General features: G+C 49.7%; 1 protein-coding gene across 1 annotated transcript in view; it reads left to right on the top strand.

The window, feature by feature from the left end:
- KIAA0319 (KIAA0319 ortholog) overlaps positions 1–11171 on the top strand; it is a 90424-nt gene that overhangs the window by 29338 nt on the left and 49915 nt on the right. Inside the window, exons 4-6 of the mRNA XM_089333351.1 lie at positions 3856–4045; positions 7527–7625; positions 9146–9243. Coding sequence (XP_089189477.1) covers positions 3856–4045; positions 7527–7625; positions 9146–9243 — 387 coding nt within the window. The remainder of the gene's footprint in view (positions 1–3855; positions 4046–7526; positions 7626–9145; positions 9244–11171) is intronic.

The following is an 11171-nucleotide window of genomic DNA, read 5'->3' as shown; positions in this document are numbered from 1 at the left end:
TCCCGGTCAGGGTGCCGGTTCTGTCCCGGTTGCTCCTCTTCCAGTCCAGCTCTCTGCTGTGGCCTGGGAGTGCAGTGGAGGGTGGCACAAGTCCTTGGGCCCTGCACCCCATGGGAGACCGGGAGGAAGCATCTGGCTCCTGGCTTCGGATTGGCGCAGTGCACCGGCCACAGCGGCCGTTGGGGGGTGAAACAATGGAAGGAAGACCTTTCTCTCTGTCTCTGTCTCTCTCATTGTCCACTCTGCCTGTCATTAAAAAAAAAAAAAGGCTTCGATGTTTCAGTGCCAACATTAGAATAAGAAGCGTACCAGATTGAGTTGATGGTACTCAATCCTAAAGAATTGCCAAAAAGATGACCAGAAAAATCATCTTTAAATGTGGGGAATGAGCAGAGGATCTTTTTCTGATCTTATGTTTTTCTGCAAGGTTTCTGTATATTTCTGTTCTTGTAATTAGGGTAAAGAATTTAATTACAAATGATCTGAAAGCGTTAAAGATGAGCTGCATTCTTTACTTGTATCAGCAAATATTCATGCTAACAAAGTTTATCCTTTTTCCTGTTACCAAATCATTTACATTCTAGCTTCTATAAATGGAACTATCTTGAATCAAGTTCTGTTGAAAAATTTTTGGTTCATTAGTTCTCTGAGGTTAGTTATAGTAAAAGATAATTATCAAAGAAAAAAAAAAGCCATGAATTGTGCAGACATAAAAGGAACATTTACTAAGGGTTTTATTTGACTCATTGAAAGAACTTAGTAGATACAGTTTTTCCACAAACACATTGATAGATCGAGAATATTAAATGAATTGCAAAAGAAGCATAAATGGGTTTTCTGGGGAGAAGGGGAGAGAGTTCTGTTGAATCTCTACCAGATGGGGCAGAATCTTCATGTCTATAGGCAAGAAAGATAAGAGGAGCTGGCGCTGTTGTGTAGTGGGTAAAGCTGCCATCTGCAGTGCCAGCATCCCATATGGGCGCCAGTTCGAGTCCCAGCTGCTCCACTTCCGATCTGGCTCTCTTCCATGGCCTGGGAAAGCAGTAGAAGATGACTCAAGTGCTGGGCCCCTGCACCTGTGTGAGAGATCCAGAAGAGGTTCCTGGCTCCTGGCTTCAGATCAGTGCAGCTCTGGCTGTTGTGGCCATTTGGAGAGTGAACCAGCAGATGGAAGACTTTTGTCTCTGCCTCTGCCTCTGCCTCTCTCTAACTCTGCTTTTCAAATCAAATAAATAAATCTTAAAAAAAAAAAGATAAGAATCAGATAAACTGGAGGGATATCCTGTAGACAATATGTTTTTTTTTTTTTTTTTTTACAGGTAGAGTGGATAGTGAGAGAGAGAGAGACAGAGAGAAAGGCCTTCCTTTTTGCCGTTGGTTCACCCTCCAATGGCCGCCGAGGCCGGCGCACCACACTGATCCAAAGGCAGGAGCCAGGTGCTTCTCCTGGTCTCCCATGGGGTGCAGGGCCCAAGCACTTGGGCCATCCTCCACTGCCTTCCCGGACCACAGCAGAGAGCTGGCCTGGAAGAGGGGCAACTGGGAAAGAATCCGGTGCCCCGACTGGGACTAGAACCCGGTGTGCTGGCGCCGCTAGGTGGAGGATTAGCCTATTGAGCCGTGGCGCCGGCCAATGTTATTTTTCTTTGAAACAGAAGTTTTCCCCAAGATACATAACATTTGTAGACAATCTTCCAGTAGATGCTTATGAACATTCGACACATAGCTTAATAAGAAATTTCCTTTTGTTCTGATGAAGTACGAAGTTTTGAATTAATGTCAGATACTAGGATTCTCCTCTCACCAGAAAGTATTTGAAATAGTCCAACTGTACTTGATAAAGGTGCCTAGAAAACTCAGTGGGGAAATAATCTTTTCAACATGTGGTGCCAGGATAACTGGAATATCCACATACAAGAGAATAAATTTAGATTCCTTAACCCATACCTTTTTAAAAAAAAATTAACCCAGAATTGGACCAAAATACCTAACTGTAAGAGTATTATTTAAAGATGTTTGTTTATTTCAAAAGCAGAGTTACAGAGAGGCAGAAGCAGAGAGACAGAGAGAGAGAGAGAGAAAGAGAGGGAGAGAGAGCGCTTCCATCTTCCAAATGGCAGCGTTGGGCAGAGCTGGACTGATCCAAAGCCAGGAAGGAGCCTGGAGCTTCTTCCAGGTCTCCCACTTACATGCAGGGGCCCAAGGACTTGGGCCATCTTCTATTGCTTTCCCAGAGAGCTGGATCGGAAGTAGAGCAGCCAAGACTCAAACCGGCACCCATATGGGATGCTGGCACTGTAGGTGGTAGCTTTACCTGCTATGCCACTGTGCCAGTCTCCTAAATGTAAAAGTTAAAACTATAAATGAGGAAAACATTAGAAGAAAACATTGCAATAGATGTACTGCTAGATAACAATTTCTTAGATAAGACATATAATTTTCTTTTTTAAAGATTTATGTATTTATTTGAAAGGCAGAAATACAGAGAGAGAAGGAGAGACAGAGAGATCTTCTATCTGCTGGTTCATTCCCCAAGTGGCAGCAACAGCTAGATCTGGGCCAGGCCAAAGCCAGGAGCTTCTTCTGGGTCTCCCACATGGGTGCAGAGGCCCAAGAACTTGGGCCATTTTCCACTGCTTTCCCAGGCACATTAGCAGGGAGCTGGATCAGAAGTGGAGCAGCTGGGACTTGAACCAGCACCTGTTTGGGATGCTGGCACTGCAGGCAGAGGGTTAACTAACTAACTTTCTTTCTTTCTTTCTTTCTTTCTTTCTTTCTTTCTTTCTTTCTTTCTTTCTTTCTTTCTTTCTTTCTTTCTTTCTTTCTTTCTTTCTTTCTTTCTTTCTTTCAGATTTATTTATTTATTTGAAAGTCAGAGTTACACAGAAAGAAGGCCAGGCAGAAAGAGAGGGAGCGAGAGGGTTTACCTGGTTTACCTTTGAATGACAGCTGTTCTTCCTGAGGGCTTCTCATGGTGCACATCCCCTTGGTGTCTCCTGGGTTCTTAGTCTGGGAGTTTCACCTTCCTGGCCTCGCCACCACTGGCTGCTGCAGTACAGAAGAATATTTTATTTTCATATTATGAGGCTTTCTCTTCTGGCACAGAGCAGTCAATTTAGACACTGTGACTGCTAACTCTGTAACTTCAAGGTACAGTTGGTACACCCTGGGTGGTATGCATAGAGGCCATTCGCTGTAGAAGCTCACTCACTCTTGAATTATCTGTCTTCAGTTACTACCGCCTTACAGGTCGTTCTAGTTGGTTCTGGCTGCTATTCCAAAATACAGTAAACTGTGTGGCTTTACCAACAAGCAGTTATATCTCACACGTCTGGGGGCTGGACGTCTGAGCTCAGGGCCCCTGTGGGGTCAGGTTCTTGGTGAGGGTCTCCTTGGTTTACAATCATTTTCTTTCTATGTCCTCACATTGAAGAAAGAACTCGCGAACTCTGGCCTCTTAGAGCGGCACTACTGCCATTGGTAAGGGCCCCACCCCATGCCCTAATCGCCTCCCAGTGCCATCCCACTGGAGGTTAGGATTTCCCGTGTGAACTTCGAATGGAACACACACATCCATTTGAATCCTCAGCATGAGAATTCGAGGACTGGTCTGTTTCATTTTTCTCTATCTTGAATGCTTGTGTGTTTACCTGTATGATTGTCCAGCCTTACATACCCAATAGACAGCAGAGAGAATATTTGAAAGAGATGGTCTAGGATTCCAGGGTTTTGTGATTTTATGCATGGTTTTTCAAACACTGCTGAATCAGGGTTATGAAGATGGTCAGTGACCTCGTGTTGCTTGAGTTCAACTGCTTTTTCCATACTAATTTATCCTTGTAATTGGTCTTGTAGGTGCTAATGCCTTCTGAGAGTCCTCCAACCAGTATGGAGCCCAGCTCGGCCCCATCAGAGAAAAGACCTGTTATTACCATCAGCCCCTGGAGCACAGTGCACAGCGCCCCACCGCTCCCCACCAGCGCAGTCCCCACTGGCTCCACTCTACCCGAGCAGCCCACCTCTCCTACCCTTGCTCCCGGGACAGGTGTAACCTTCAGAAATTACAGCTGTAAGAGATGTACTGAAAGCATGCTGTAGAATCGAGTCATGCTATTCTTCAAGCTTACTCACTCCTTCCAGACACCACTTTGAGCATCTGTCATGTGCCAGAAATAGTGCTAGGTTCTGGAGATAAAAAGGCAAATAAGACATTGCCTTCTCCCTCAGTGACTGAACACTGTAGGGGAGCAGACTGAGCAGCCCACTGGTGTCTCTGTACAGGGTGGTCAGTGCTGTGGGAGGCTGGGATGGAGCAGAGGGGGACAGCCTGACCTCCACCAGGGGTGGGAAGCCTTTTCAGAGGACGTGGTGTGTACAAAGAGCAGGCCGGCCAGCATGGGGCTGGAGCCATGTGTGGTGACAGTAGTGGCAGTGCAGGTACCAAGCACATAGGGGGCGCCAGGCACCGTGCCCAACACTTTGCATTGCAGGGGCATTCACACTCTCCCTGAAGGTTCGATACTTTCAGTGAATGCCATGAAACTGATGGTAGATTAACAGGAAAAAGAACACACACATTTGTTAACGTTCGTAACCACTCATGGGAGCTGTACACTCAACATGAGAATTGTAGAAAGGGGCAGATAATCAAGGCCTAAATGCTCTATTCCTAGAGAGGGAATCTGGGTCAGGCCGTTTTGGAGGGCTAACAAATTATTGGGGGTGGGGTGTGTGCTGTGGTGTAGCAGATTAAGCCTCTGCCTGCAGTGCCGGCATCCCAGATGGGTGCTGTCCTGGCTGCTCCACTTCCGATCCAGCTCTCTGCTATGGCCTGGAAAAGCGGCAGAAAATGGCCCAAGCACTGGGGCCCCTGCACCCACGTGAGAGACCCAGAAGAAGCTCCTGGCTCCTGGCTTCAGTCTGGCCCAGCTCTGGCCATTGAGGCTATTTGGGGAATGAGCCAGAAGATGGAAGACCTCTCTTTCCCTCTCTCTCACTCTGCCTTTCAAATAAATAAAATACATGTTCTAAAAAATTATTTTGGGGCAGGAGGGCAGAGACTGGTGTGAGAAGAGTTGCGCTGGGTGTAGGTGGCTTGGTTGGCCTCCAGTGTCTTCCTGTGATGTGAACAAGCTCAGCTGGAAGGCTGGAGTGAGATTTTGAAAGATCGTGTGTTTTGTGCCAAGGAATCTGCGCTTTGTTGGCTGTGTATGGAGAACCCCCAAATGGTCTCCAGCAGGGGTGCAGATTGAGCGGATGTGTATGGAGGAAATAGGGAGGGGCTGAACAGAGGCGAGAAGATAAAGCTGCAGTGAGAGCTTGCAGGGGTGGAGAGAAGAAACCAGACCCGAGAGGCAGTGAGGCAGCAGCATCAGGGGACTTAGTAAGAGGCAGGATGGAGGAAGAGGCTCGGAGGCGTGTGAGCGCACGGAGCTGACATTAGCTGGGCAGTGGGGCTGAAGAGGAGGCAGTAGGAACCATCGGGCTAGAGGTGACCGCAAAGACGAAGACCCAGCGACATTTGAGGCCACCTGGGTTGAGCTGAGGAGAGGACTGGGGGTGGGCTGTGTCCCTTAAAGTCAGCGTGGGTGGAGCTAGAAGAGCAGAAGGAACATGCAAAGCTGACTGGGCGGAGGTGCGGAGAGGGAGGAGGCGCAGAGCAAAGCAGGGATGTGGGGAGGGGTGGGGAAGCTGAGCAAACGGTTCCCCTCTGCTCTTCCAAGGTCTAGGCGGGGACCCTGCAACAGCAGACAGGGTAACGAGAGAAAAGCAAGCAGGAGTTTGTTATCGTGCCCCGCTCGTGTATGCCGCGTGCAGTCAGCCCCCCGTACACTATGTGGATTCTACTGACCATGACTGAAAAGCTCTTTAGAAAGCCATTGAGCCTGTGCTGGACACGCATGGGCTCTGCCCTGCGTCATTATTCCCCAGACAACACAGTGTGACAGTTACCGACGCAGCATTCGCACTGCACGGGGTACTGCGAGTAAGCCACAGACGGAGTCGACAGGAGGCCCTACATTGGTTCTGTGCAGGTGCCATGCCATTTCATACAAGGGACTGAGAATCCACGGAGGCTCATGTCCATGGGGCGTCCTGGTGCCAGTGCCCCGGATACCAGGGGACAGCTGGGTAGATGGGAGAAGCCCAGGGAAATGAGTAAACCTCAGACAGGCGGCCTACAGCTCTGGCTTCTGTAGCTCTTCGACTAAAGCAAAGAGGAGAGGGGGTGGGCAGGTGGCAGCAGGTGACCAGGAGAAGATGCTAAGTGGGAGTGGGGTTTGCTGAGCCGGTGCACGTGGGTGGTGTTTCCCTTGATCAGAGTCCTGGTCGTTTAGACTTCTTCCGGGTACAGAGCAGACACCTCACATACGGAGGTGCCCATTACTGCTGCAAATGTCGCTTCCGAAGTGGGAATTTCTGCTCATCTTCAGGGCGCCTCCTTGTCTGCTGTTGCTTGAAACCATCAGCCCAGAATCGTCCTCGTTACCAGATGCGCATTTGCAGTGGCACATTCTGGCCGACAGTCGTGTTCTGGGGTGGCATATTCTGGCCAGCAATCATGTTCTGGGGTGGCATATTCTGGTTCCCTGCAGTCCCACAAAGGAAGAAATGATTAAAGTGTCGGTGCCGCAGAGGCCACCGTGAGGCCGGTGAAGCTACCGTTCCATTTGCTAAGAAAGCAGTTATGGCCGTAGACAAGATCTAAGGGCCCATGTAGTTTGGGGATGACCCCCTCTACCTTTTGTATTTGCTTTGGGTCTCCCATGTGGGTGCAGGGACGCAAGGACTTGGGCCATCCACCGCTGCTTTCCCAGACACATTAGCAGATAGCTGGATCAGAAATGGAGCAGCTGGGACTCAAACCGGTGCCCATATGGGATGCCGGCATTGCAGGCTGGGTCTTTAACCCGCTGTGCCACAGCGTCGGCCCCCGAGTGTTGCCTTTCTCTGTGTAATGATTTCACAAATGAAATGAAAGTCCCATCAAGGCAAGCCTATAGAACCATGGTATGAACATATCGATGAAATCCTGGTTGTAGAGAAAGTCAAGGAGTGGCGCTCTGAGTGCTGACTTAGTAGCCACAGCTGACGTCCTGCTCCTGGAGTTCAAGTTGCCGTTTTATATCGTTGCCATTTTATATCCAGGCTGACGGGAAAGGTGGGGTTGCTATCAGAGCTGCGCAGTGCGTGACTAATGGCACAGAAACACTTGCGACTCTGCTCAGGCTTTTTATAACTAACCATACCCCGCACCTTGCTCGGTCAGTGGCAGGTGTTTCCTCGCAGTGTGTACTCTCGCGGGTGTGTGTGTGTGTGTGTGTGTGTGTGTAGGGGCGGTCCTCAGGCTGCACCAGCCAGGGCACAGTCTGGTTCCTCGCCAGAGGAACCAAGTGCATGGAAGACTATTACAAAAGCTCATGCGGCTTCAGTTGCTGAGTACTAAAACAGAGGCCTCATAGGCCAGCGCTATGACACCACTGCAGGATGTAATGCATGCAGTATTATTTCTAATTCACTTTCAGTGAAAGAACTCACGGTGTCTGCTGGAGAAAACCAGGAAATAACTTTACCCAACGCGGAAGTCCAACTGGAGGCCTTCGTTGTGCCGGCGCCCCCTGCAGGTGAGAGTTTGAACTTGTGCTGGCGCCCCCTGCAGGTGAGAGTTTGAACTTGTGCTGGCGCCCCCTGCAGGTGAGAGTTTGACCTTCCTCTTTTAGGATGTTCTTCCAGCGTCGTCTTCACTGGCTCCTTGCAACACGGAGTAGTTTTCACAGTACTGTGTGATGTCACCAACAAAGGTTCTACAGTGGAAGACAAGGCTGTGATGATCATCAGCGTCAAAGTGTACTGAAATGGTTTTAAATGGAGCAAGAGCAAAGCAAACAGAACACAGTAACAGCCTTTAGTGGGCCGGGATGGAGAGTCATACGTTTGTGATGGTGCAGAGGGGTGTATTATAGCGGGAGAGACTGCCCCAGGCAGATGGTGACGCATGAGGACCCACAGAGCCTGGGGAGAGTCGCTGGGATGAGGGAGGTGGCGCACACCCTGGGTAGGCGCGTGGACTTGGCTCCCAGGTCCTCAGAGTACCGCACACCAGCTGCCCAGGAAGCGTTGTTCCAGCATTCTTCCTCTGCTTGCTCCGTGCTCCCTGTTCAGTGACGTCCCACCAGACGCCTCCTCTCTGAGGTAGACGTGTTCTGATGGAGTTGGCTATGGCTCACTCAGGCCAGCTTCTTTATTCAGAAATGGTCGTATTTTGCATTTGCATTTTAATCCTCTGGGTGAGGTACCTCATACTTTACTGTTATATGAAAATGAGCAACCATTTCATACTAACACGGAGATGTTACGTCCAATTTTCTTTAATACACTCCCACAACAGATCAAGAGAGTGGAGTTCTCCTTGTCTTTCATTACAGGAGACGCAGTATGGTAGGTTACCCTGTGTTAAAACTTAACATGGATAATGTGGCTTTGCACCCTGAAAAGAGAGTCCGAAATGTTAATGGTGAGCTTAGGGAGGTTTTGGATTTTTAACTTTATATAGTTTTCCAAATTTCCTATAGGTATGTAAAATATATAAATATATGTTTTAAAATTAAAAGAAAATTTGTACTAAAATTATATGTGGTCAGGCATTTGGCTTAGTGGTTAAGATACTGCTTGGGTTGCCTGTACTGGATATCAGAGTGTCTGGGCTCAAGTCCCAGCTCCACTCCTGATTCCAGCTTCCTGCTAGTGTGCATCCTGGGAGGTGCAGGTGTCGGTTGAAGTATTTGGCTCTCTGCCACCCATGTAGGAAACCCAGATTGAGTTCTCTGTTCCCGGCTTTGGTCTGGCCCAACCCCAGCTGTTGTGGGCATTTGGAGAGTGAAGCAGCAGGTGGAAGATCCGTGTGTGTGTGTGTGTGTGTACAGGTGTGTGCATATCTCTGTCCCTTGCTTTCAAATATATAAAATAAATAATTCATAAATCAGAACCTTATTACTCCTCACTTGAGTGAAATTTGAAAGTTGAGTTCAGTGTATTTAAGGGTGGCAGTCCTGGAGGATTTAAGGTCATCATCGCCTTCCCTCTGTCTGGGTTCTGTGTGACCACTCAGAACTTATAAGCGCTCGTATTTCTGCTTTGCTCTCAGAAACAACCTACAACTATGAATGGAGTCTAATAAGCCACCCTGCAGACTACCAAGGGGAGATAAGACAAGGACACACACAAACCCTTAACCTCTCTCGAGTAAGTAACTGGGGGTGAGTTGTCTGTGATGGCTCAGCCCAGAACGCACATAATACCATCTTGCTGTTGCACTCAATGGAATGTGTTATGGCGAAGAGCAAAAGAAGGCTACAAACAAATCAAGGCTTGGCCGTGTCAGTCGGCGGGCAGGTGGTTGAGCAGGGAGGCTTCTGGGTGGCTTTGCTTTGTTTGAAGGACCTGGCAGAGCAGCTCTGGGAAAAGCAGCTGCTTGCCCAGTGATCCCTGCGGTGCCCCCGTTCTAACTCTTGTTCTCCTTGCACTGCTGGCGACTTCCGCTTGTCTGGTTCTCAGTCTGGCATGGTTCTAAGAGTTGCCCAAATTCCATTCCAGTCTGCAAATTGCTTCGCCTATCAAGTATGGCTCTCATCACAAGAGATGTAGGATGAATGCGCCGACTTAGCTGCTAGAGGTCTGGTCTCCTGCAGGGTGATTTTCTGTCTTCCTCTCCTGAGGCTGCACAGCTACGGTGCAGCGTTGAGCAGGTGTCACCCCCGTGTCATGGTGCAATGTGGGTGTGCAGCATCCCTGTATTATTCTGTCACATGGCTGTGAGTCACACCCCATGTTATTGTGCAGCATGAGGTATGCACACTCTCATGGCATTGAACCTCATTTCCCAAAGCGTGGTCCATAATCGCCAACAGCCAGCTGACCAGAGCTAGGTGTTAAAAATGCAGGATTTGGGGCCAGTGCTGTGGCATAGCTGCAAACCGGCATCCCATATGGGCGCTGGTTGGAGTCCTGGCTGCTGCACTTCTGGTCCAGCTCCCTGCTATGGCCTGGGAAAGCAGTGGAAGATTGCCCAAGTCCTTGAGCCCCTGCACCCGCGTGGGAGACCCAGAAGAAGCTCCTGGCTCCTGGCTCCTGGCTCCTGGCTCCTGGCTCCTGGCTTTGGATCAGCTCAGCTCTGGCCATTGTGGCCATTTGGGGAGTGAACCAGCGGATGGAAGACCTCTCTCTGCCTCTGCCTCTGTAACTCTGCCTTTCAAATAAATAAATCTTTTTAAAAATGTAGGTTTCTAAGGCTGACATTGTGGCAAAGTGGGATCAGCTGCCACCCACAACACTGGCATCCCTTATGGGCAGCAGTTCAGGCCCTGGCTGTTCCACTTCTGATCCATCTCCCGAGCAATGTGCCTGGGGAAGCAGCCGAAGATGATATAAGCACTTTAGCCCCTGCCACCCATGTGGGAGACCAGGATGGAATTCCTGGCTCCTGGCTTTGGCCCGGCCCGGCCCTGGCCATGGTGGCCGTTTGGGAGTGAACTAAGAAATGGAAGCGCTTTCTCTCTCTCTCTCTCTCTCTCTCTCTTTCTCTGCCCCTCCCCCCCATTTCTCCCTCTCTCCCCCTCTCCCCCCCTCTCTCCTTCTCCCCCTCTCCCCCTTTATCTCCCTCTATCACCCCCTCTCTCCCCCTCTCCCCCCTCTCCCCCTCTCCCACTCTCCCCCCTCCCTCTCCCTCTCTCCCCCCTCCTTCTCTTCCCCTCTCCCTCTCCCCCTCTCCCCCTCTCTCCCTCTATCTCCCTCTCCCTCTCTCTCCCTCTCTCCCTCAATCTCCCTCTCTCCCCCCTCTCCCCCCTCTTCCCCTCTCCCCCTCTCCCTCTATCCCTTCCCTTTCCCTTCCCCTCTTCTCCTTCTCCCTCTTGCCCTCTGTAACTCTGCCTTTCAAATAAATATCTTTTTAAAATGCAGACTTCCCCAACCCATGTTTAAGAACTGCTGCCCCCCGCTCTGCCATCTCATTTGAGCTCTGTAACTTGTCTAGGTGACTTCAGCACTCCAGGGAGCAGTTTCCAACATGTGACAGCTTCTTAGTTTTTATTTATCTGTTTAATTTGTTTGAAAGGCAGACAGGGACAGGAAGACAGGCAGAGACATCTCCCTCTGCTGATTTCCTCCCCAAATGC

This window comes from Oryctolagus cuniculus, chromosome 5, assembly GCF_051225735.1.
Source record: "Oryctolagus cuniculus isolate XC-2025 breed Fujian yellow rabbit chromosome 5, ASM5122573v1, whole genome shotgun sequence".
NCBI lineage: Eukaryota > Metazoa > Chordata > Mammalia > Lagomorpha > Leporidae > Oryctolagus > Oryctolagus cuniculus.
This window is presented reverse-complemented; position numbering and strand designations above follow the sequence as displayed.